At 61.9% G+C, this 25,299-nt stretch overlaps 1 protein-coding gene across 1 annotated transcript in view; it reads right to left on the reverse strand.

The window, feature by feature from the left end:
- Positions 1-2,925: 2,925 nt before the first annotated feature.
- Positions 2,926-25,299, reverse strand: part of CACNA2D2 (calcium voltage-gated channel auxiliary subunit alpha2delta 2) — a 132,032-nt gene continuing 109,658 nt past the window's right edge. The window contains exons 5-38 of the mRNA XM_062199954.1: positions 23,836-23,880; positions 20,711-20,852; positions 18,227-18,358; positions 18,043-18,100; positions 17,434-17,484; positions 17,221-17,320; positions 16,941-17,099; positions 16,576-16,683; positions 16,402-16,480; positions 15,832-15,881; positions 15,553-15,642; positions 15,291-15,362; positions 15,024-15,098; positions 13,741-13,815; positions 13,588-13,659; positions 13,446-13,517; positions 13,291-13,352; positions 12,414-12,490; positions 8,111-8,171; positions 6,128-6,225; positions 5,854-5,944; positions 5,677-5,739; positions 5,451-5,554; positions 5,116-5,214; positions 4,936-5,024; positions 4,698-4,745; positions 4,390-4,461; positions 4,156-4,308; positions 3,960-4,012; positions 3,821-3,876; positions 3,541-3,667; positions 3,342-3,451; positions 3,157-3,239; positions 2,926-3,066 (exon numbers count right to left, since the gene is read on the reverse strand). Of these exons, the coding sequence (XP_062055938.1) occupies positions 2,926-3,066; positions 3,157-3,239; positions 3,342-3,451; positions 3,541-3,667; positions 3,821-3,876; positions 3,960-4,012; positions 4,156-4,308; positions 4,390-4,461; positions 4,698-4,745; positions 4,936-5,024; positions 5,116-5,214; positions 5,451-5,554; positions 5,677-5,739; positions 5,854-5,944; positions 6,128-6,225; positions 8,111-8,171; positions 12,414-12,490; positions 13,291-13,352; positions 13,446-13,517; positions 13,588-13,659; positions 13,741-13,815; positions 15,024-15,098; positions 15,291-15,362; positions 15,553-15,642; positions 15,832-15,881; positions 16,402-16,480; positions 16,576-16,683; positions 16,941-17,099; positions 17,221-17,320; positions 17,434-17,484; positions 18,043-18,100; positions 18,227-18,358; positions 20,711-20,852; positions 23,836-23,880 (2,967 nt within the window). The remainder of the gene's footprint in view (positions 3,067-3,156; positions 3,240-3,341; positions 3,452-3,540; positions 3,668-3,820; positions 3,877-3,959; positions 4,013-4,155; positions 4,309-4,389; positions 4,462-4,697; positions 4,746-4,935; positions 5,025-5,115; positions 5,215-5,450; positions 5,555-5,676; positions 5,740-5,853; positions 5,945-6,127; positions 6,226-8,110; positions 8,172-12,413; positions 12,491-13,290; positions 13,353-13,445; positions 13,518-13,587; positions 13,660-13,740; positions 13,816-15,023; positions 15,099-15,290; positions 15,363-15,552; positions 15,643-15,831; positions 15,882-16,401; positions 16,481-16,575; positions 16,684-16,940; positions 17,100-17,220; positions 17,321-17,433; positions 17,485-18,042; positions 18,101-18,226; positions 18,359-20,710; positions 20,853-23,835; positions 23,881-25,299) is intronic.

Here is a 25,299-nt window from a genome sequence, read left to right on the forward strand (position 1 = left end):
AAGCAGCTCCTGGCTCCTGGCTTTGGCCTGGCACAGCTCCAGCCGTTGTGGCCATTTGGGGAGTAAACCAGCAGATGGAATACCTCTGTCTCTCCCTCTCTCTGTAACTCTGTAAATAAAAAAAAATTTTTTAAAGTACTTTATCGTATAAAGTGTAGAATCCCTTCTTTTCAGCCTGGGCTCAGTGCAGCTCCAATGTGCACAGAGCCGCCTGCATTGCACAGGCTGCTGGTAGATGCCACGGCCAGGTAGGATGGCCAGACTTAGAAAACCAAACGACAGGGCGCTCAAATATCAACAATACACTTTTAATACAAGCACGCCCCCTGATTTTTTATGTGCCATGTGGTATTTGAAACACACTTCCATACTAAGAGTTGGTATCTGAAATTCAAAATTGACTGTGTGTTCTGTATTTTATCTGGCAACCCTGCCCCAGGAGCTGAGGGGCTGTCGGAGAGGGTTGGGGTTCTGAGGCCTTTGCTGATCATTTTCCCTTTAGCACCCAAGGCAAAGGATTTCTTCTCCATTTGCTCTTCTGTGATACCCAATCTGAAGACTGTGGTGAGGACCCAGCCACTGCCCCCGAGCAGGAGTGAGCCGGCTTGCCCTTTGACGCCCTGTGGGGAAGCCTCTGGGCCAGGGCTTGGTGATTCTTTGCCTGGGGAGACACCACACTGCCCGCTGCCCGGAGTGGACGGTTAAGAATGTTGAGGTTAAAGTGAGCGAGGCCTCAGGCTGCCTGCGCAGGCCCAGAGACTGCCACGGAGCCGGCCTTCGGGCTGCAGCAGGAGCAGCAGCGAGGCCTCTGGCCTCCGTGGGCGGACTTGTCCGTCAGGCCCAGGTAGAGGGATCATGTGGCCAGGGACCCTCCCCCCTTCACGGCTCTCCTCATGCTTCCCCCTCCCAGGCCTCTGGCCTCGAGGACACGGCAGCTTTTCCTTTCTAGACAGCTTTCTCCTGAGGCTTCTGAGAAGATGCTATGGAAGCACGTCAGAGCCTGGCCCTGAGCAAGTGCTGAGTGCTGGAAGGGTCAGGCCCCAGGCCGTCGGGGACCGGGACTGCCAAGCAGAGCGGTGAGACCAGGGCCACCTGTCTTCATAGCTACCCAGTCCTTACCCCCAGGCCGACACAGTGCAGGAAACTGTTTGAAGTGAAAATATGAACGTTATTTAATAACTGATCTTCTGTAATAAACCATTTGAAAATATTTTACAAGGAATCACACACAACAATATTTTACAAAGTTTCTTGACTTTTTTTGTCGCTGTTGTTTTTCCGACTTGTCTGTACAAAATAGAACAACAACAAAAAAAAACAGGGCAGAGAGAAGGAATGGCCCCCAGCCCCCAGCCTGAGGGGAGGGGGCAGCCGGGTCGGTGGGAGATGAGAAGGATCAGACCCGGCTGGGGGTTGGACAACTACCTGATGGGGATTGTTTTGTCTGTTTTTCTGTTTTTTTTTTTTAAACTTAAAATATATATTTTTTCTGTATATGTTGTTTCTTTTTAGTTTTTATGTTCTCCATTGAGCACCTGACTACACTACAGTTACACACACGCCCCACAGGACATGGCTGACCTCCAGGCCGGGCATATGTCAAGGACATCCACCCTGACAGCAGCAGTGGGCATGGACCACGCGCACACACACAGTCACACACATACGCACACATTGAGAAAGCGACAAGCAACGTGACATTAATTAACGGAGCCATTAATTAATGCATCCCCTCCCCCCTCCTCCCAGTCCATCTGAGCCCCGTGGCTACTTCCCCGTGCCCTCAGTCCCCCACTGGCCGGCCCCCGGGAGGGACGCCTTCAGGGGGAATGACCAGAATGAATGGTATGAAGTGATGTGCCTGGGCCCAGCCTCTGTGGGTGCACTGGGCATGTGCGCGCGCAGGTGTGTGTTCAGCAGGGAAGGGGCAGTCTGGCCTCCTGGGGGCAGGGAGCGTGTGCGTGTGTGTGCGTGAGGGAAGAAGACGGGGAATCGGCACAGGCCTTATACACTGTCACCCCTGCTAAGGCAAAGGGCAGCGTGGGGGGGTCCCTCTGCGGAAGGGGCAGGCGGTAGCCGGTGGCCTTGCGGGGGGCTGACCCGAGTGAGAAATGGTCACAATGAGCACCTGGCAGGGCGAGGGGCACTTAGGGAACACTGGCGGCTAGGGGTGGGCCAGAGGGGTCTTCACCCTCTCTGCCCTAGCATTTGGCACTGTTTGACATTCAGCTTGAGAGACGGGAGGACCAGCTGGGCTGCAGCTCAGGTTGGAGGTGGGCAGTGAGTACAAGATGGAGCATGCACACCCTCCCACCAAGCCCCCCCACCCAGCCCCACCGGGTGGTGTGTGTGTGTGTCTGTGTCTTCCCAGGTATGTCAACTCTGAGTCCAGGCTCTGCCCTCAAGGCTCCCGGAGTGCAGCAGTTATGTCTGAACACATGTCGCTGTGACTTTCTTATACCTGCCTGGCTGTGCAGAGGGGGACAGGAGCCGGTGGTGGGCTGCCCCAGGACCTCGCCCCTGCCAGGATTTAAGCTGTGATGCACAGGCCTCAAGCTGCCCCTCTCACCTTCCTCCAGTCCTCTACTCTCAGGGACACCCGTTTTGGGCTGGCTAGAGGATTCCAGCCGAGGCAGGGTCCCCCTTCAGGCAGGGTGGGCCGCGGAGGCCTGGTTTGGCACCAGCACAGCGGCCTCCGCGTCCCAGCCCACCGGGGTGGACCAGGTGGGGATGAAGGCTCTGAGGACGCCTCCACAGCTCCATGTGGTGTAAGTGCCAAAGACCTGCACAGGCGCCCTCCCTGGGGACTCGCCCACCCCAAGGCCTGGGGGGCGCAGGTTCTTCAGGGAGGGCGGGGAGTGTGGGGGGGGCAGTGGGCGGGGAGAGGTGAGGAGGAGGAGGAGGAGCAGGAGGCCGGGCGGGCGCTCAGGGGCGGTGGCACGCGTGGGCGTGGACTTGGGGCTGCGGCCTGGGCGGCAGGCCCAGGAGCAGCAGCAGCTGCAGCGAGACCAGGACGCCCAGCGACGGCGGGAAGGAGGCTCCGCGGCCACAGTCTGAGGTATCTTCCTGCGGGCACAGACGAGGGGCTGGTCGGCCTGGGCGGGCGCAGGGCCGCGCGAGCCGGGCGGGACGCCCAGGCCGCCCGCTCCCCCTCACCGTCGCGTTGTAGTCGAAGCAGATGTGCGGGCCTCTCCGGTATCGCGGTCTCTGCACCAGCTCGCACTGCTCCGGGCCGTCCGCTGGGCATGGGTGGGGAGTCAAGGAGGCGGTGGCGGCGGGAGGGCGTGCGGGGCAGGAGGGAGGCGGGCGGCGGGGGGCGCCGGGGCGCGGGGGCAGGATACAGTGCGTCTCCTTCTGCAGCAGCCGGCCAGCCTCGCACTGGCTGCACAGCGGCTTCTCCGCCACCACGAAGAGAAGGTTGGTGTTGGTCAGCCTCTGCGCGTGGAACAGCCTGCGGGGAGAGCGGAAAGGCGGGGCCTCGAGGCTCGCCCCGCCCCGGGCCCCGCCCCGGCCCCGCCCCGGGCCCGCCCCCACCGGCACCTGGAGCAGTTTCCGCAGTCGATGATGGCGTTGTAGGAGGCGTTCACCGAGCCGAAGTAGTACTGGGTCTGTTTCATGACACAGCTGCTCTCGCGCGTCTCAGGACTCCCCTCGGCCTCTGCGGGGTCTGCGGAGCCCAGAGCGCCTCAGCCCAGCCCCCTGGACCCCCGCGGTCTCTCTCGGGCCTTCACTTGGCTCGGCCGTAGACCCCACCCCCAGGGGACGCCTTGCTCAGACTGGGTGCTGGGGCTTGAGGAGGGACCTCCGAAGCCCTACCTACCCGCCTGGAACCAGCTGTGGTAGATGAGGCCATAGAGAAGCTGCTGGAACAAGGACCTGGCGGGCACGGGGCGCGGAGGGGGGCGTGGTCAGCGGAGGCCAGAGAGCACCCTCTCCACCACCTCCCCCTTAGGACTCACCAGGCCGCAGCAGAGGTCCACCAGGCCAGGTTAAGGAAATCTGCAATGGTGGGCTGCAGGGGGAGAGGGCGTGGGCTGCCACTGCTGTGCCCGGCCCTCCCTCGCCCCCAGCGTGAGTAGATGTCGCAGGTGGGTGAGGGTCATTTCTGGGCGAGTCTCCCAGCCCCCCCCCCCCCAGGCATCTCTGGGGACTCACCACAAAGACACCCCGGGGTGCAGCACCCAAGTTGCCAGGAGGCTGGGGGGCACAGGCCGCCTGGTAGTCGTAGGACTCCTTGCGGGTATAGAAGGAGTTGTTGTAGAGCGCCAGCATCAGGTTGGCATCCACCTCACTGAAGAACCTGCCCACCTGAGACGCCGGCAGGGAGACGCGGTCAGGCGCTGGCAGTGCCACAGCCCCAGACACCTCAGCCCTTCCCCCTCCCCTCACCTGGTCCCACTGGTGGTTCTGGTTCGACAGTACCAGGAATCCGCCGTCATCAATGAGCACGCAGAGCAGGTCCTGAGACGCGGGGGAAGGGGAGGTAGATGGAGAGGGGCTGAGACCCCCCACCTTCCAGGCCCCGGCATTCCAGTGGTTCCCTGGGGGCTGGGGCACATCTCCCCCAAGTCCAGCTAAGGCTGTGAAGGCAGAGCGGGGTGCTGAGACCCACAGACCAAGGGGGTGGGTTCAGCTGCTACTAAGACATCTGGGAGCGGGGGAAGCTGGGGCTCAGGGCAGGCTCGGGGCACACGCACCTCATTGTTAACCTCGCAGTCCATCTCACAGTGGCTGCTAGGGCCGCACTGCTGGTCAGAGAGTGAGGACTGTAAAGCGCCAGCCAGGTTCCCTCCCCCCCATCACCCTTTGTACACCTGGCTCCCCCGGCCACTGCGGCAGCCCCTGCCTCTGCATGGGGGGCTGGCTGGGTGTCCCTGGGGACTCCAGGAAGGGCACTGACTCCCGGGCTCACTACCCCTTCCCCTGCTGCGATACCTTATGAGGCTGATCCTGGTGGGTACGGTTGCTGGCGAGCACCTTGAACTTCTCAGCCCAAGCCTCTAGGTCCAGCTTGACGCCCACCACTTTGAAGGAGAGCGAGGGGCCATCAGGGCTGCTCGCCTGGGCAGTGCTCTGCCCACCGCCTCTTTCCCCACCTCTGTCCCCCGCACTCACCTGCTGGCCTCAGGGTGCGCCCGCCCAGGCTGAGCTCCACTGCCGTGCTGACAAGGATGCCCACCGTGTCGTTCTCCAGCTCCAGCTGCCTCAACAGGGCTGGGGTGGGTGGGGTCTGGAGTTAGGTCCACCACTGACCACCACACATGGGGCCCCACCCAGGGTGGACTCCAGCTTGAGCACCCAGCCCAAGGTTTGGCACTGCCAGCAGCCACTTCCTTTCTCCAAGTCTTTCCCGGTGGCAGCCGGCACGTGGGCAGAGCCCAGCCCCGGCTGAGCCTCCAGGGAGACCGTGGCTTCCCACCTGCGGCTGGGCCCCCAGGGTGGACACTCACCATCCTGGTGTGGGGGCTTGAAGACATAACCATGGTTATCCAGGCTGCGGCGGTAGAAGCTGGCATTGAAGGGCTCGGGGTTTTCTGTCCAGTCCTCAGCCGCTCTGGAGCACCCGAGAGAGGCAGAGGTCAGTGGGTGGGCGTGACCTGAGGGGCACTGTGGTCTCAGCCTCTGGGCAGCAAGTTAGGGGCAGGGTCCTGGGCAGGGGCAAGGTCGGTCACTTACTTATTGGGGAAGACGCGGGTGATGCCGCCGTCCGTGGCGGCGAACACAGACAGAAGGCTGTACCTGGGGACAGTGAGGGGAGTGGGGACACGGCGTCACAGGCTTGCCTTCTGAGGGGCAGGGCCGGGCTCTGGGCTCATCCCAGCCTCCTGCCCCCACAGGCTGGGTGGTGCCTACGTGTTGAGATCCTGGTCCCGCCACACGCGCTCCACCAGCTGCTGGGTGATGCCCGTGTCCAAGATCAGGTTGTGCAGGAGGAAGTTGTTGCCTGGAACAGGGCAGCGGCTGGACGCGTCTTCCTGCAGCTCCTTGCCCACCCTCGCCTCTGCCCCAAGGCTCCACCAGAACCTTGGCCATGACCTGGCCCAGGCCCTGCCCTTGACCTGGGCCGGCATACTTCCACACCTGCCCAGGCTCTGGGTCCCCCTGGGCTGCCCTGCCAGGCACTCACACTGCTTGGAGTCTGGAGTCACTTTCTCCATGAGCTCAATGAAGTTCTTCAGGAACTCGGTGTTGTTATCAGACGCATTCAGGTCCTTGCAGTACTCTCTGGGGTGGGGAGGGGCGAGAAGAGTGGGCTCGGGGCTGGACGGGGCAGCGGGGCCAGGCTTCCCATTAGGCCAGTCGGCCCACTGGCTGAGAAGCCCGGGCCTCAGGGAAGGCGTGTGTCTTGGGCTGTGGCCTCTCACGTGCCTGGCAGGCTGCCCAGGGGGCGGGCAGGCGGAGCTGAGGCCAGAATGAGGGTCTGCTTCCTTCACCCTGGCAGGCTTTCTGCTGGGCATGGCTCTCCTGTGTGGCTGGACCCTGATGGAGCCCCTGGGAGCTGGCTCACCCACCTCTGTGCTACAGCACTCGGTGCGCAGAAGGTGGGCGTGAGCGCCAGCACTGGCGTCTGTGGGCTGGCTGTGCACCCCCGGGCAGCTCACTCGAGCTCCCCGAGACCCATTCTTCCCAGCGCATGCAGGGGGTGGCGAGTCAGCGGCTGGCCCCTCTGCTCAGAGCACTCATCCCCCAGGGGCGGGCAGGCCACTCCCTTCCCTCTCGAAGGCCCTCACCGGGCTCAGGCTGTGGGGCCAGAGACCGTAGGGGCTGCGGGCATGCTGCCGCCTGTGTGGGGCTCTGCTCTCTGGGAAGTCCTGGCACACAGACCCTCCTGCCCAATCCCTCTATCGTGGGCACCTCCCCATTGGCCTGTGTGGTAGCAGCTCTGTGGGAATTTAAAACATGTGCCACTTCCCCAGGCTGTGCTGGGCCCCGAGCTTGTGAGGGCCCCTGGGACTGAGTCTCCGCCTCCACTCACTCCTTGGCCCCAAGGCCTTTGTGTAGTGCACAGCCTACACGTTTACCTTTGTGCCTGGACGCTGCACCTGACGCACCCTGCGTGGCAGCCACACAGCAGCTGTGCTCAGGAGCCCCCAGACTGCTTGCAGCCCCTCCCGTGCACACAGCACGCATGTTCACAGGTGTGAGATTCACTCACCCTACACACACTTATCGGGCTCTCACAAGGCAGAGACGCAGGCGACACAAACGAACCCAGTCCCTACCCTCAGGGTCACAGTGGCCACGCAGGCCTTCACCACAGTCCCACAGTCACTACTGCCCAGAGCCCACCACGCGTTTACACTTGGACTCTTACAGCCACAATGACGCACAAACACAAACACGCATCTGCAGGGCCACAGAGGGATGTGTGGGTGCATGCACGCATGTGCACACACACAGCGGTCAGGGCACCCAGAGCCCCCGTGAGGTGCCCGAGAACGCCTGGGGTCAGCTGCACCCACCTGCCCTACTTTCCCCAGGCTCAGCCCCTGGGGGGCCCAAGGTGGAGGCGTACGTGTGAGGACCCACGTGCGCATGCGTGTGTGGCCCAGCCGTGGCCCAGGTGAGGGCCTACTCTGGGCCCCAGTCCCCTACTTGCTCAAACAACTCTGCAAAGCCCTACCTCCCTCCCCACTCTCTCCCTCCCCCTTGTCTGAGCCCCCACACTTAGACTCAGCACTGCCACTGGGGGCTCTGGCTGGCTCAGCCCCCAGACCCACACAAACACCAAGTGACACAGGACAAGGGAGGGGGAGGGGAAGGGGCAGGGGGATGGACAGGGCACCACACACCAGAGCAGCAGCTGCCCGGCAAGGGAGCGAGCCGGGCTCCTTCCTGGTTGCTTGGAAGGCAGAGACGGCGAGCAGAGTCCAGAGCCCTCCTGCCCCAGGCCCGGTGGGAGCTGGGGCTGTGGGGCCGCTGGCTGCAGCTGCCTGGTGCGGCTACATGGCCTGGGTATGCACACCGGCACGCATACCAGGCTATGTACAGGGGCTGGGGCGACACTGCACAGGACACAGACACACACAGCTCCAGGCAGCAGTGCGGGAGGCGGGCTGGAGTGGTAGGGGTGGGGGAGGACACCTCAGCAAGGCCACACGCAAGCTACCTGGGAGCAATGAAAACATGTCCTTCAGACTCAAAGCTGCTGGGGAGCAGGAACTCAAAATCTGCAACAGAAACGGGGGGTTATCCCGCGGGGGCTGGGGAGGCGGGAGGCCACGAGGCTCAGAGCCGATGGGGCTGGGGGGACAGGGGGTGGGGGGGTGGTTTGGAGGAGGAGGGGGAGACACCAGCAAAGAGGGGACCCGCCACTTCCACGTTCAGGTCTGAGCCAGAGTTGGGGCTGGCGGGGGGAGGGGTGGAGGCCTGTGGAGACTACAGCATGGCATCACGGGAGGAGGGCAGTTATAGCCAATATGTTGCCCGGGCCTGGTCCTCTGTCGGCAGTGAGTCCCTTGGCGTGGCTGTATATGCTTCCATACGGCTGTATAGCACATATACACGGACACACACACACACACATATATACACACACTGCTATATATGTGCATGGTCTGGGGGAGGCGCCAGTCTCGCTCTGATCGCATCCGTAATGGGAAAAAACCGCATGCGGAGCTTCCTTCGCCTCCGAAGAGACTTTGAGGAAGGGAATTGGCTTTCGGCTGCGGATTTCTCGCTCACTCTTTGCCGCAGCTGTTTGCGTTTTAGCAGGTCTCGCTTTGGTTCTATGTCAGGCATCAACATGGCCAAACCGAGGGGGGGGGTGTCTCTCGCGGGCACAGACAGTCCAACCAGAGATGCAGGCAGCAGTGCATTGTGGGGGTTTGGTGAAGGGAGGCCCTCAGGGCACAGGTGTGTTTCTACAGGGTAGGAAGGGAGTCTGGGCGCTGAAAGAGGCTGGGCTTCTGTGGATGGAGCCCACACACCTTCTTTCCAGGGCTGGGGGCATGAGGAGTAGGTGGGGAAGAAGAGCTGGGTCTCTCTACCCTCTGAGGACCTGTCCAGGCTTGGAGCAGCCAGGCAGGAATTCCAGGGGCTGCAGAGGGCAGGTGCTGGACCTGTGCTTCAGGCTTAAGAGCTGTGTGCATGTGTGAGAGCATGGATGCATGACTGTGCTTACATATGTGGGAGTGTGCATGTGCATGAGTGTGGCCACTCATGTGGGAGCGTATGCATGTGCACGAGTGTGTTTACATATGTGGGAGCATGTGCATGGGTGTGTTCACATAGGTGGGAGTGTGTGTGCATGTGCACAAGTGTGTTTACATATATGGGAGTGTGTGCATTGCACAAGTGTGTTTATGTATATGGGAGTGGGCACGTGCATGAGTGTTCACATATGTGGGAGTGTGTGCATGTGCACAAGTGTGTGCGTGTGTTTACATATATGGGAGTGTGTGTATGTGTGTGTTTATGTATATGGGAGCATGTGCATGAGTGTGTTTACACAGGTGGGAGCGTGTGTGCATGTGCACAAGTGTGTTTTCATATATGGGAGCGTGTGCATGTGCTCAAGTGTGTTTATGCATGTGGGAGTGTGTATGTGGAATGTGTTTACCCATGTGGGAGTGTGTGTATGTGCACAAGTGTGTTTACATATGTGGGGGTGTGTATGCACGTGCACAGTGCATTTATGCATGTGGGAGCGTGTGTACATGTGCAGGAGTGCAATTATGCATTGGGGGCATGTGTTTGCATGATATGAGGCTAAAGATGTGGCCCCTGGAGCTCTGTGACTTCTCCCTGCCCAGTCTATCTGCACGTGGGAGCAGTCCCTCCACTCCTGGCCTGACCCACTCAGGGCAGCTCACCATCCCATCCTGTCCTGACTCAGATTCCCATCTCTTATTGCCCCCAGCGGTTTATATTCCAGGAAGTAGGATTGTTCCCTGTTCCCAAATACTCCCACAATGCACTGTGAGATCCTGGGCAGGTGGGATTTGGGGTGCTTGGAGGGGCCAGGCAGTCACTGGTTGGACTGTTCCTTTCTGATAGGACTGTGAGGCAGGGTTTGGACACAAGCTGAGAGGGAGGATTGGGGGAGGAGAGGAGAGAAACAAAAAGGAGGGAGAAGGGGCAGGGAGGGGCCTAGGCTGTGGTTGTCACTGTCACCAGGGCCCTGCATTTCTGGGGTCACTGGGTAGGATGTGGGGGTGAGGAAAAGACAACTCAAGCCAGTGGGCGTAGGGCACATCCCCTACCCCCACCTGGGCTGGGGGAGGCTGCGTCCCCAGGCAGCATAGGCCTTGGGGGGCTTCCGGGGGAGCCCTTGCCTCCCGGCCATGGGCACAGCCCCGGGGGCTCTCCACACCTGTCTGCCCCGCCCCCGCGTCCCCAGGACAGCATGGTTCTCTGCACTGGCAGCATTCATGTGCTGTCCTCTGCATCCCCTGCTGTCTGCCAGGGCCTGGAGGGCCACTGCCCAGCTTTCTGGAAGGCTCTCTGGCTTGGGCACCTTGGAGTGTCAGGACCTTCTCCTTCATACCCAGCCTTACATCTTCCATACTCCTTTGCTGGCCTTGGGGTGACAGATCCCATTCCAGCCCTGGCTAAGCCCACAGCCCCTGGGGCAGCCTGCCTTTCCCTATGGGAACACCTTCCCCACACCAGCTGACCCTCTCTGTGGGAGCTGCCAGTATCCCAGGCATGGCCGAACCCGCAGGAAGTAGCCAGGGCTGACAGGGCACAGGGGCTTCAGCACCCAGGCCAGTGCCCAGGATGGCGGCGTCAGCCTTGTGCTTCCAGCCTGCCCTGAGCCACCCCTCAGCCCCAGGTCAACACCTGAGGCTTCCGCGGCTTCCTGCCTCCCTTCCTGGATGGCTGTGAGCTTTGGAGCTCTAGCCGAGATCAGAGGAGGGGGCTGTTCAAGAGGAAGCCAGCCTCTTCCTCAAAGCCCCTGCCCTGCTGGGTGGGAGTGGGTGTGGAGGCATGGAGCCCTGAACCCACTGTTGAGTTGTCTTGAAGGGACAGGGGAGGCGGGGTGGGGCGAGGGTCTTTCTAGAGGGAGTGAGGAATACCAGGGTATGAGGAAGGGGCCAGGGCCCCCGGATCGCGCTGGAGAACACCCTGCAGGCGGGGCTGGGGAGAGGGCCGCCAGCCGGAACGGGTGTAGGGGTCAGAGGAAGGCAAGAACCAGAAGAGCCAGGGGGATGCTGGGAGGGGAGCCTGGCTGGTCCTGGGTGGGAGGGGGGCAAGCAGGGGTGTGAGGGCGGGGTGGGGTGCGCTGGTGCTGGATATACTTGCCCTTCAGTTTGCTGATTGGCACTGGGACAGTCCACCAAGAGAGAAAGCGAGGAAAACAAAAACAACACAAACACAAAAACAAACGAAAAGGGGGAGGGGAAGGGGAGGGGCACAAACAATATTTTATTCAATGGCTGTTTGAATGAAAATATTGTGTCTCATCATCATACCGAAAGGAAACTTCTTGCAAAAAACGACATGAGAGAGAAAGAGAGAGCAAGAAAACTCAAAGGAGATGAGCCCCAGGCAGCCAGGCGGTGGGGATGGGGGGGCGCCTGGTGGGGCCACAGCCCCAGCCTCCCTCCCAGTGACCTCGGGGCAGGCAGGGCCACAGGCTCTGGAGACTGGGGCCTCTCAGGAGAGGCCCAGGGGGAGCGGGCATGCAGGGCTGAGCCACAGGCAGAGGGAGGAAGGTGGGTGGGGGAGACTGATGATGGGGAGGGGGTGGGGAGGGAGGAGAGAGCACAGGGGGAGTGGGAGGGCAGGAGGGAGAGGGACACAGGTGGGCGTGAGCCAGGGACAGGGAGAGAAGGGTGTTGGGGTGGGGGGGAAGAGCCATAGCAGAGGTGAGCAGAGGGAACAGGGTAGAGAGTGGGAGATGGCAGAGGCCACACAGGTACAGGGGGAAGAGGAGGGAGACAGGGAGAAAGAAGGAAGGACAGAGAGAGCCAGAGAGGGAGAGGAGGGGTCAGAGGTCAGAGGTGAGACAGGCAGATGAGGGAGGGGCGGGAGGAGGAAATGAGGGAAATGAGAACAGACTGGGGGGGTGGCGAGGAGAGACCCTGGGGAGGGGGCACCACAGTGGGAGCTGAGCGGGAAGCATGGGTGGGAGAAAAGAGGGGAAGGGGTGTCTTCCAAGAATGCAGCCCCCAGAGGTGTCCAGGGCAGGCAGGCTTAGGAGGAAAGACACGGAAGAGGAGAAACCAAAAACAGAAACCTCAACGGAAACCATGAGAGGATGGTCTAGAACCAAATCTGAAAAGGCCAGCATGCAGAATTCCAGACTTTCAAAGGCCAGGGCCTCAGCCTGCAGGCACCTGGGGTGGGCAGACTGGGCAGGAGGGGCTGCCCTGCCGGCAAGCAGTGGCTGCCTGTGCTGCCCGGGGCCGGCCAGGGTGCGGGAAGAGGCAGGGGTGCAGGGCGCAGGCAGGGGCTGGGCCACTTACACTTGACCTGCAGGATCTGGTCGCTGAGGTTGGCTTGGAGGTAGAAGGTGCTGTAGGGCGGGAGCACCAGCCCTAGGCTGGGGAGGAGGGGGAGGAGCGCAGGTTACGGCTGGGGACAGGGCTGCCCATCCCCACAGCCTCAGAGCTGGGCAGAGAGGCCCAAGCTGTGGCAACCCCTCCTCCAACCACCAGGCCAACCTGACCCTGCTTAGCTGCGGGAGAGTCAGCACCTTGGAGATGCCCAGGGGCCTGGGTCTTTACCCAAGTGCTCCTGGAGGCCTCTGAACTCCAGCCCCAGAGCGAACCACCACCCCTGCGCACCCCAGCAGCCTCCCGCGACACCCGACCTGCCCGGCTGGCCTCCTCCATCTGACCAGCAGCAGACTCACAGAGGCTGGACACTAGCAGTGAATTAGCTGCAGGGGTGGGAGCTGTCACGGGAGTGGGTGCCATGGTCCCAGGACACTCAGGCCCCAGAGGGCCAGCTCAAGGCAGGCCAGCTCCACCATGGTGAGGGACAGTCTTAAGCTGGCCCTGGGGGGGCGGGACACAGAGGACGGCCTGTGCTGATGGGGCCTGTGGTGCTGCTCGAGAGCAGGCAGTGAATGTGCTGGGGCCAGGTCCTGGGGAGCAGACACCTAGGGATGCGGTCCAGGCGGCAGGAAGATGGGCTGCTGGGGGAGGAGCCATCGGGCGTGCTGCCCTGCCTCTGTCCTGTGCTGGTCCCAGGAGGGCCGGGGGTGTCCCAGGAGGTAGCGGGGGGCCCTGGCTGCTGGGACGGTGGTCACAGCAGGCTGCGGGGGGGGAGGGCTGCAGCCGGGCTCAGACGCCGGGACCCCCGCCCTCCGCCCACCCGCCCAGCCCCAGTCCCACTTACCTGTAGTTGGTGCTCCTTATAGGCACCCAGGTGTAGTTCCGAATCACCTCATCTACGTACCTCTGGGGGAAAGGCAGGTCAGGCACTCGGCGGTGAGGGGCCGGACGGGGAGGGAGGGCTGGGGTAGGAGGATGCCCCCGCCCCCGCCTCCTCACCTCATCCAGGGACTTGACCAACGTTCGGATCTGCCTGTGGCCCTTGTTGCCGTCGATCATACTGCGACGGATCTGGAAGGCCAGAGACGTGACCCTCTGTCCGCAGCACCTGCTCCTGGCCCGCCGCCCTCCTGCCCCTCACCTCCTCCTTGTTCTCGTCCTCCAGCTCTGCGTCCAGGAAGTCCAGAGTCACGGGCTCCCGGAAGTTGGTGGTCTGCGGGAGGCAGGGTGGAAAGTCAGGAGTCCTGCTCTTGGAGGGGTCCCCCACCCCCACCCCGGCCGACAGCTGGCTCACCTGGGGCCTCAGATTGGGATGCAGCAACACGTAGCCGTTCGGGTCAATGGCAAACACATAGCCGTTGGCTCCAAGCTGAAGGCGCAGAGCAGGGGCTCAGGGCTCTGGAGGACTTGGCAGCGACTCCCTGGGCTCCAGAGCTCTTCCCCATTCTGTCTTCTATCCTGCTAGGCAGTGCTGTTTGCCTGGCTTGGCCAACATGCCACAGAGCCATAAGCTAGCCTCTCAAGCCAGGCCAGAAGGCTGGGTGTCTCTGCCGCACCAGCTTCTGCCAAGGCTGAGCAGCTCCATGGCCGGCATCCTGTGCCTCTGTCTCTGCCGCTGGGTCTTGTGGAGGCCTCGGTGAGCCCAACCTGACCCTCCCCCGGCCCACAAGGCTGCTGCTCTTGCACCACCGTGGCCCTTGGCTCCCCATTCCTGCCTCTGCTCTGGCCTCTTCCTTCTTTCCAGCTCAGTAGCACGCAGGGGCAGGAGGAGACCCTTGGGCGTCCTGCAGGTCTGGGGGCTCCCCTCCAGGCGGGCAGGCCTAAGTGGGAGCCTGCACCCAGCTCTTACCCCTTTGAGGCAGTTTTCTCATTGTACGTGGAGGCCCACACCATGGCCTCTGCCCTTTCGGGGCCAAACAGGGACTTCATGTGGCTGCGGCTCACAGATACGGTCACACAGGCCCCGCTCCCGCCTTTTCACACCTGAGACCCCTGCTCCCTGTCCAGGGCCCTGGGCTAGTGACTGCCCACATCCTCCTTCCCTGGTCCACGATTCTGTGTTTCATCCCCAGGCCTTTGCCCAGAGGGTTCCCTCTGCCTGCAGTACAAGCCTTCCCCTGCTCTGTGCATGGGCGAGTCTGGCCTGCCGCCTGCTGGTATATGGCTGGTAGCTGCGAACAGTCGGTTTATACATGTTTGGAAAGAAATCAAAGAATATATCTTTATATCTCATGACCCATGAAAATTACTTGAAAGTCACTGATCAGTATCTACAAATAAAACTGTGCTGGAACAAAGCCATGGCTGTTTCTTTACACTTTGCCTGTGGCCACTTTTGTAGTATGACAGCAGGCTTGACTATAGGCTGGGAATTCAGGCTAGCAAAGACTAAAATGTGCATGGTCTGGCCCTTAATGGCTGTCCCTAGTTCGGGGCCCAAGGTCACCTCCTCAGGAAGCCTTCCCTGATTCCCTGAATGCAGAGGTCCCCACGGAGGTGCTGTCGTCCTGTCTCTGCTGCACCCGGCTGTGTCCCTGTGGGAGGCAGAGCAGGGCAGGGGCGCAGGTGGACACTCACTGTATAGTTGGGCGTCAGCCTCTTGATGTCATTCAGAGCCACGTCGATGCCCATCACGCCCAGGATCAGCTGGTTCTGGGAGCGGAGGTGTGGGGGAGGGGGTCTGTGATGGGCTCAGGTCCAGGGGAGCGTCCCTCCTCCGTCCACACTCAAGGCCTAGAGCTGCTCTCACAGGCAGCTGTCCGTCCTGTCCTGCCTCTGGAGACCTGCTCCAGGCACACCGACCCTCCCCAGCTACACCCAGCCCTCCTCCTGTGGGGACCTCACCTTCTTTTCTCCAGGGCCGTCCTGTGTCAGGTTGAAAACAGGGAGGGTCCCTGTTACCACCAACCCCAGCCCCTGAAGGGAGAGGAGGAGAATGGGGTCTTCTGTGGCCAGCTTTGCCCTCACCCCAAGGGCTCAGGCACAGGCCACCCCTTTCTCTTCTTCTTGGGTTACCCCCATAAAGGGGCCCTCAAGGGCTTCACCCTGGGGTACATCCCTGGGGGAAGGTTGCCAGCCCAAGCCCGTTCTTGCCCAGAGGCCTTACCAGGGCATCCTCATACACGTTGGTCCATTGCACCTGCTTGGCCTCCTTGCCTGCCAGCACCATAGGCCTGCCCAACACGTCTAGATATTCCTGGGGAGGGGCGAGCGGCAGGAGTCACAAATGCCCTTTCTACTGCATGCCCCTATTCTACCACCCTATGCGTGGGGAATTGTGTCCCAGCTCCCACCAGGGGGCGCTCTTGACCCACGGCAGCCCACTGCGCACAGCCTCTGGAGAAGCCAGGCGGCTGGGAGGAGGGGCTTTCCCCAACAGTCTCACCTGCGTGTTGATGCGGATGGCTCCGATGGAAGGAATCTCAAAGTAGTAACCTAGGAAGGAAGGCAAGGCCGAGGTGGGCCTGGCTAGCACTGCAGGAGATGCAGCACAGGCCCTGTGTCTGCAGCCCTGACTTGCCTTACAGGCTCCCTCTTTTGATGCTATCCCCTCCTCCCCCAACTCACATCCCTTTGTGCTCCCTGCCTTGCCCTGTCACTGTCAGAGTGATTGACAGGGGGCGGGGCAGAGATGGGGTGGGAGGAGGAGCCAGAAGCCTGAAGCCCCTCATTCCAGGATCGCAGGGACAGCCAGGTCCTCCCTGCAGCCAGGCCCAAGTGCACAGGGTGATGGACTGATCGGCAAACAGACGTGGGAACGGACTAGCTGGGAGACAGGTGGACAACAGACAGACGAGATGAGCAGAAAGATGCTGAGTCAGGTGCACAAGTCAGGAGGCACCCCAGCTAGAGAACAATGGGCAGCCACATGCATGGAAAGATGGCCAGATAGTGTGCGAGCAAACATCTGGACACACAGCTGGACAGGCCCCCGGCAGTGACATCGGGGGGGCACCTTTGTTGGCACAGGCCATCCACTGCAGCGGGGTGACGTCGTAGTTGTGCTGCCCCACGGAGAAAGTGAACACGCGCACCTGCAGGAGCTGGAGGTTACTGGCATGGCCACCAGGGGGCAGCCTTCCCCTGTCCTGCATCCGGATCAGGGCAGCCCGCCTGGGCTGAGCCTCACCGTCCGGTTGGGCCAGTTGTACTTCTCAAAGACGTCCTGCACACGGTCCTCGCCGCCATCCGTGAACATCATGATCATCTTATTGCAGTTGGCCCGAGTGATGTTGGACTGGCCAGGGTGAGCGCGGAGTCAGGCAGCTCCCAGCCCCTCCCCGGCCAGGGGCAGAGCCTCCCTCCCCACGGTGGACCTGGCGCTCTGGTCCTCTGGCCCTCCTCCCCCACAGCAGATGGTGCTCTGTGTTCCAGCTGCCTGTTTGGTGCTAACAAGGCCATCCATCTTGATTTTCCCGGTGTCACTGAGCCTGGGCCCCTGCCTGCCCCTGGCCGCCTATCCAGCCCCCGCCCCACCCCCGCCACAGGGCTCACGTTCTGCAGCTGGTCAAAGGCGTACTCAAAGCCGGCTTTGTAGCCCGTGGTGCCCTTGGCCACCATGCCCTGCACAGCTTCCTTGAACACCTTCTTGTTGCGCACGTTGGCCTGCACCAGGTGTGTGAAGCACGACACAGGCTGTGCCTTCTCGTTGAACTGCAGGACAGAGGGGTGGGGGAGGGGCGTCAGGCTGACCAGGGCAGCAGCTGGGGAGCAAAGCTGGTGCTGGCTCTGGCAGCAGAGCGGCCGCGTTCCCGTCTGCCGCCCTGGCACTCACCGAGGCCACGTTCACGTAGTCATCGTCAGAGAGCGTGTCCAGCATCTCGCACACGGACGTCTTCATCAGCTTCAGGGTCAGGCCGCTCACGCTGCCACTCCTGGAGAGGTCAGGCGGCGGCCAGTGAGGCGCCAGGCAGGCCTCAAGTGTTCCAGGCAGCAGAGGCCAGGCCCCGGCCCGGCCCTCCCCCCTCCCTCAGCACTGCTCACTCACACGTCCACAATGATGACCATGTCCTTGGGCGACGAGGCTCCCTGGATGTACCTGTCCAGGAGAAGCCTCAGTCAGGGCTAGTCATTCCTGCACCTCCATACTCATTCCACACAGTTCCACTGGGGAGCCCCCGCCCACGCCATGGGTGATCTGCTCCAGCAGCAGGTGAACAGGCCCCAGGAGGGTGTGCAGGTGAATCCAGGGCAGGCCGGGAGGTGGCTCCCTGGCCCCAGTGGGGTGAGGCAGGTACAGGGAAGGAGTCACTGGCTGCTGCTGCGGGAGGGGGGAGGGGCAGAGCGGAGGGAGGGGTGTCTGGGGCTCCCTGGGGTGGGGCAGGGCCAACCACCCAGCAGAGGCTACAAACGCCCTCTGGAGCCCCCATGGTCCCAGCTCTCAGTCCTGAGGGGTGCCACCGGTGGCCGGGGGCAGAGGCAGCTGGGAGGCCTGCCTGGGTGATGGGCTCCATTTTCCAGTGGCAACGATGTGTGAAATGAAAATTGGATAGAGCTGGCTGCGCCCTGCTCGGAGGCCTGGATACAGGAGGGAGGCAGGCAGGAGAGGCGGGGAGCCGAGGGGGTGTCCCTGCCCAGCCCCTCCCTGCCCGCTCACCAGGGTCTCCTGCGCACATCATACAGGTCTATCTTCTTGGGGGCTCGCCAGGGGGTAGCTGTGGGAAGACAGAAGGTAAGGGGGGCACCGGCAGGGAAGGGCCAAGCCCAGGGAGTCAGGCCTCCCAGGCTGCAGCTGGAGCAGCCTGGGGAGCTTGGTGGCAGGGGCGACAGCCGGCACCTACCCGGATAGTAGCGGGTGACGCCCGTGGCACTGCCGAACACCTGCCACAGCAGCGTGGGGTCCCGCCTGCGGTTCTCCATGAACACGTTCTCCAGGGCCTCTGTCCAGTTGAGTTCGTTGAGGATGACAGTGGCTGGGGAGGGGGAAGCAGGAGGCTGGGGTGGGGAGTGCCTGTGCGACACTGCGACACTCACGTGTGTGCTCCCCCCCTGGGAAAACTTCTCCCGCTCTCTGCCTATCCAGATTCCCCCTCATTACCCAGGGTCTGGCCGGGGCTGCGCCAGCTCCTCCAAGAAGACCCTGTAGTCCTTACCCCTCCCAAGTTGTCCCAGGAGCAGCTCAGTCACCCTTCAGCCAGGTCCCACGTGGGCAGGCAGGCAGCTGCGCCTCTGGCCCATGGGGAGAAAGCCACCCAGGTGGCAGGGAGTTGTGTGCCTGGACCCCTGCCCCCAGTCCATCATGCTGCCTGGAGCTCGTGGCTGTCCCCGGGGAGCTCACCCACTCAGCATGCACTCCAGGCCGCAGCCACAAGAAAGCAATTAAGGGCTCGCTGATGGGGCTGGAATTATTCAGCTATTAAGGCACCTGATAAGCTGGAAGCCACTCAGCTCCATGATTAATCAACTGGGGCCAGGAGCAGGCAGAGGTGGGGGTGTGGGCTTTGGAGGGCAGGGGCGGTGCCAGGATTCTGCTCTAATACAGACGTGTGCACTTGCACGCATGCGCACACACATACAGCCAGCATCCCCGGCAGGTATACCTGCACCTGACTCCGTTTCCAGCCAAGTGTGTGATCTCCTCACTCCCAGACACACCTGCCCAACAACCTGACCACTCCCACTCCCACTCCCACAGACGCAGGGCACACGGGCTCATACCCACTCGCTGCTCTGTGCCTATCAGAGGACCTGGTGTGTTCTGCCCTCACGACACCCCCACCCCTGCCCCTGTGACCCCTGCAACCCCTGCAGCTGCAAGCGTGTGGTCCCTGGGCCATGCTGACCCCTCCACAGCAGGCTGGCGCTCTTCTCAGATGAACGGGCTCCAGCCTGTGGCCCCTTGACCCGGACAGCCCCAGGATGACCTGAGCAGTCCCCCAATTGCCCTAAAAGTCTCCCCAATGTCTGTGGGGCACCTGTTCTCAGGCGCAGTGCACCCATGTCTGCACACCCAGAGAAAGCACCAGAAAGGGGCCCCTGCTTCTGCCAGGCCCTTGGTCTCACCCTATGTCTCACCTCCAGTTTCTTCTACCTTCTCTCTGCCCGGGGAGCCCTGCCACCATCTGTGACACCCTCCTCCCCGCCCTCACTGTGATCCTTGCCAAAGATCCACTGTGAGCGAGAACCCAAGAAGCCTTGCGGAGTTGTGATGCACCTGTCCTCAAGGCTCTGCCCACAGCCTAGGGAGCCAACACTCTCCTGGGCACCCTCTCTGCTGTCCCCGCCGAGCGCAGGGCCTCTGCTGTGTCCGATCCCTCTCCTCTGCTCTCCCCCTGTTTGTCCCCGTGGCTTCCCGTAACTGATTGAAATGTGAAAACAAAGCACATTTCTAGCATTGGCTCTGCCTGTTGAACAGTATGTCATGGTCCTATTCCTGAATTAGAAACTTAGTGACTTGAACAATTTCTATGTTTCTTTTTAAGGAAAAAAAAAAATAAAAGTCATGCCCTCAAATGTTTCACACACTACTCTGCTGGGAGTCAGTCCGGCAAGTCTCAGCCCTCCCGGCCTTGGTCTTCCCACCTGGCCGGCGACAGGCTGATGGCACAGTGTTCGAGAAGCCCCTGCAGAGCCAGCAGACGGGTGTCCCTGGTGCAGCTCCGGAGCCAAGAGAAGACCCTGCTCAGGGTGGACTGCCCTCCCCCAGCTTTGTGCCAACACCTGCCCGCCCCTCCCAGCCTGGCAAAGGCCTGCTACTCAGCACCCCCAACCCGCACCCACGTGCACACTGAGATCACGCTGAGTTGGCAAACGGGGACCATGCCCCCTCAGGCAGGCGATTACAAATTTAATTAAAAGTGACACAGTAAATAAAAAACATATAAAATGTAATTTGTGTGGGTAGCGAGGGGTGACTGGGGAGGGTGGTGTGGCTCCTGTTTTAATTAGCGTGGCTGTCTGTGATAGTGCCCCTCGACTGGCTCGGGCAGGTGGCCTCCGGGCAGCCTGGGGTGGGGGTGGGGGCAGCATCCTCCCCACTCCTGCCTGAGGGTGCCCAGGAGGCAGGCTGACCTGGAGGGCGGAAGAGGTCAGGATCCCTTACATCCTGGAACTTATCCAACAGCTCTGGGCCCTTGCCTTGAGACCCCTAGGCCAGTGGGCCTAGCAGCCCGAGGCTGCCCCTCAGGAGGCCACAGAGCCGAGCCAGAGCAGCAGCCTGGGGCCTTCAGCGCTGCTGCCCAGGCTCCCCAGCCACTATCTGACCCAGGCCTCCTCCTACAAGCCCTCCCAGGAGCTCCAGGACGCCCGCAGCTCTGCGCACTCACAGCCTTTGTAGATGTCCGTGGGGATCTGCACAGCCGTGTATGAGTAGTTGACCTTGTTCTTGAAGTTCGGGTCCTCGACGAAGTCCAGCCGCAGGGTGCTGGCCTTCGAGCCCCTGTCCACATCCTCACTCTCAGGGTCGTCCTGTGGGAGGCGGGGCCCGGCAGTGTCAGGGCTGGAAAACGGGGTTGGGGTCGGACAGGCCCACGGTGGGGGTGGGGAGGGCCTCATCCAGGAGACGGGGACGTCTCTGAGAGACTGCTGCCCTCAGAGACAGAGACAGATGGACTCAGGGACCCGTGACTCCCCTGCCTGCCCCCCCCACATGTGCTAAACCCCAATTCTGAAACCTCCCCTTTCCCCACGACCTTGATAACCAATTCTCAGCTGAGGAAGCCTGGAAGCCCCCCAGGAGCTACACACCCCCACACCTCCACGGGGCCCTGCCCATCCTGTGCCCGGAGTTCGTCTGGCATCAGGAAGGGGAGGAGGCGCACCCCCTGCAGCAGGGACGCATAGGGGCTGAACTGGGGGACAGACCTGGGGGGCTGGGCTGGGGGCTCACATTGAGCATTAGTGACCTCCAGAGGCAGAGCCCGTGGCGCCTGCTAGCAGCAGGACTGTACAGGCCCCCGTTGATTTTCTAAAATGAGCTGCAGTCGCCTGACAGGTGCCAATTACAGCATCTCGCGGCTGGGCAGGCTGGGCATGCGCCATGCGCCCCCGCCCACCACCACCACAGGCTGGCGGAGTGGGCCTGTGACTGCAGTGTGCATGCCGCAGCCGGGGGGGGGGGGGGGGCGGCGGCGGCGGCTCGGGTGCAGGTGTACCAGCGGGGGTGGGAGGAGGATGGAGGGGAGGGGAGAAGCCAGAGCCAGCAAGGGGAGGCGAACACAGAGGTGGGGCAGGGAGCACAGCTGGGGGGCTTCACACTGGAAAGAGGGAGCACACGGAGCTGCAGCCGCCACACCCCCCTGCCCCCCTGAGACCCTCATGACCACCCCTGGCCCAGGCTCAGCTCATTTCCTTGCCGCTGTGTCCTGGGCAGGCCCCTCCCCGGCCTTCCTGCCTGACTGTGCCTGTCTGGGAAGAGGGGGCCGAGCCTCTCCACCCAGGCAGCTCCACACCCCAGGGTGGGGGCTCTGGAGGGCCCGCCAGCTGCTTCAAGGGCATATTTTGTACAGCCAAATCCAAGCTGTCTGCTGCCCTCCCAGTGCCCCTCCCCCAGTGTGCCACCCCTGCACCCCCCCTCCCCAGCACGCCCCAAGGACCCCTGGAAGCCCCCGGGTGCTGGGATAGAGCCAGAGCAGGCGGCGGCCAAGTGTTCCGGCCGCCTGTGAAGCGTGCGCTGCTCACGTTCTGCTCAGAGGAGGGGGAGGTACGGGAGAAGAAAGCCCCCGAAATGTCAACGGCAGATGAAGGGCGCTGGAAAATTTAATCTCCCAACTTTCCCAACTAATGTGACATTTGGATTCCATTCTGATAAGCTATCAGCCGGCGAACTTTTTCCTTCCTTCTCTTTCCCCCACCCCCACCTTCTGGCTGGTAATTTAAAAGTAAATGGTCTAGAAAGATCTCTAACTGTACCTCTGGCAAAGATTAAAAAAACAAAACAACACAACAAGCAGGGGAGTCGGCAAGTGTGTGCGTGCTGTTATGTACACCGGGGTGGGCCTGGCTGAGTTTTCGGCTTAGCTGACCCTAGCCCAGGCCCACCCGGGTATCAATCCCTGTTTTGGGGGCAGCCCCTTGCCCTCCCCACCCCCAGCAGATGTCTAGGGGCTGGAGTCCTGGATACAGGCGGGGGTGCTGCTGGGAGTGTCTTGGTGGGGGCCTGGGCACCAGACTGGCCAAGGAGCCCCTCGGTGCCACCCCGGAGCCCAGGGCCTTGGGCTAGTGGGCAGCAGCAGTCTCCGGTTTATATTTAATGCACTGATTGCTAAAATTACAGCCCGCTGCCGAGGGGGGTAAGGAATTAGATTCAGGGTCTAATTAAAGGTTCGCTCTTCATTTGAATTTCAGATTCCAGCTTTAATTTTAGCAACTTCTCCGGGAGCCACGGAGCTCAGCCAAGGGGAAGCACACCTGCTTGAGCCCACCCCCCTTCCTTCTCAGGCCCCTGCTCTCCCCGAGATTCTCCCCGGCCGGCCCAGCCCTGCGTGCACTGCACAGCCCTTCTACCTCCTGGTGTCACTGGCTATCTCCTGTTTGCCCCAGGAGATCCCCCCACCCCCCAGGCCTGGGAAAGGAAGGCTGGCTCTTGGGCCTTCTGCACCGGTGAGTACAGGTGGGATGCCAGAGACTGCCACCCGGCCGCCATGAAGGCAGGCAGAGGGACTTGGGCCTTGACGAGCTCAGACATGCTGTCTTCTCCATAGCCACCTCCCCCCAAAATGGCTACACCCCTTTCACATGAGTTCTCTGGTGACGGGGACCTCACTACCTTACAGGAGAGCTCCGACTGCAGCCTCTGTGTGACATGGAGGCAGAGGGGCTCTGGGCTCTCTGGTCAGTCTCAGTGCCACCCCTTCTCAGGGGAGTGACGCCAGCCAAGCTGAACGTGTCCCCTGTAGGCTACCCCTACAGCTGGGGCAAGACTGATGGGGCTCAGGGTCCAGCAGTGAACCGGGGGCTGGGCGGGAGAACACTCAGTGCACTGTGGCTGTGTCCCCGCATTCCAGAAGGGGCCTGCACAGACTGGAAATGCACCTGGGTTTCACTGGGCCCTGCTCCTCCTGCCCACCTCCAGGAAGCTCCCCCATCTCTCTCTTCTCTACGCTGTGGCATCCAGCCCCCTCCAATTGCAGGGACCTGAACTGCCCTGTAGAGGGAGGTCTAAGGGTCTCTCCACCCTGCTCAGGCAGGGGGCCATGCCTGCCCACACTCTGCACATTGTCCAGCCCTCAGTGGCAATGGAGACACAGCCCTAGAGGGCTCGGGGTCCTGGGGGGATTACTGGAGATGGCGTGGGCAGGTGTCGCTGAGACAGACTTTGCAGGGTTGAGCTCAGAATCCTAGTCCTGAGTCCTAACACCCATTTTACAGCTGGGGCACAGAGGCCCAGGGAGGAGGCGTGGCTCCAGCACTCTCCCCATCCCTCCCCTGTGGCACAGCTCAGGGTACTCACCAGCTCAGCGTCGGCCTTGGCGTCATAGTACATGATGTCTTCCTCCTGGAGGGGCGGGGGGAGAGACCTCAGCACCCACAGCCAAGCATTCCTGAGATGGGGGCATCTCAGAGTGCTCAGGGACAAAGACTGTCCCCCTCCCTCCCTCCCTCCTCCACAGCCACCTGCCCCCTCCCCAGCCAGGCCCAGGAGGAGGAAGTGCCACAGTGGCTGGTGGGTGGGATCCTGTAGGCTCCCCAGCCTAGGGACCCAGCCCCATACTGCAGCCCTGCCGGGAGGCGGGTCCTTGGCTGGCCGCGCACAGATGCTGGCGGAGCCAGGACGGGGAGCGAGGAAGATGGGAAAATAGCGCGGAGCCTGGGCTCGAGCGAAATAATGACTCGGCGCCGCATCTTCCAATTTCTTCTATTAAAGAGCCTGCTCATTACGGGCATGTACTTATTAATTATCTGTGATTTGTTGTGAAATGCAAGGGGGTTGACACAACAGGAGCGGGGGAAAACAAAGCCCAGACTGCACGCCTGCCTCCCGGCCTCGCCCGCCCGTCCTGGCCCGCGCCCGCCTGCCCGCCGCCTGGGTTCTTGGCCATCTGCGCGTCATAATCACTGGCCGCCCCGGGGACCCGTAACACAAACGGGCTAATTTCATGTTTAATGATCTTTAATCAGAACCGAGCGCGGCTGACAGAGGCCGCCAGAAGGTGAGCCCGGTGTCAGCAAGGGCCACCTACTCAAGCGGGGCCGTGGGGCCAGCGCCGCGTCCAAGGCACCCTCTCCAGGTGCTCCTCAGTCCCGCTGGGGACAGCCCAGGCAGCCCCTCCCTCACTCAGGCCGGTTTCTTCCTGGCCTGCAAATGGGGGAGGTGAGCGTGTCTGCTTGCGAGGGCCTGGCTATAAGGCAGCAAGCGCAGAGCCAGCACTACTCGCACGAGGGGCAGGGGTCACCTCGGCCAGCCCCCCCGAGCACTCTCTGTGTGACCCCAGGGCTGGACGATTCCCTCCCTGAGTCTTGGGCTTTTCAGGCCACGGCTCGAGGTGGTGGGCACAGGGGATGGTGTCAGGGACCTGGGACGCGCAGGCTTAGTCCAAGCATCTGGGAACACTGCCTGCATGCTTGAGCCACACGTGGGCGAGGCCACAGCCCCCTGAGTGACGTGAGGCTGAGTGCAGCTTGACAGCTCCCAGAGCATGAGCCATCCGGGGGTGCGGGGCTTCCTCGTGACAGCCCTATGACCCCATCATACAGATGACGTCAGAGGTAAGGAAGGTTTTGCACCCTGGCTCCAACCTGCCCTAAAAGTTCATCTTCAGCCCCACCCACACCCACCCGTCCAGGAACCCCGGAGCCCAGGTGGGCTTGGGGCAGGGGCTGGGGCAGCGGCCCGGGCTCCAGGGTGCTCAGCCTTTCCCGGCGCCAGCGCCGGCGCCGACCAAAGTGTATAATGAAAGCTGACATTACATCAAAC

Source organism: Lepus europaeus, chromosome 9 (assembly GCF_033115175.1).
Source record: "Lepus europaeus isolate LE1 chromosome 9, mLepTim1.pri, whole genome shotgun sequence".
NCBI classification, from domain to species: Eukaryota; Metazoa; Chordata; class Mammalia; order Lagomorpha; family Leporidae; genus Lepus; species Lepus europaeus.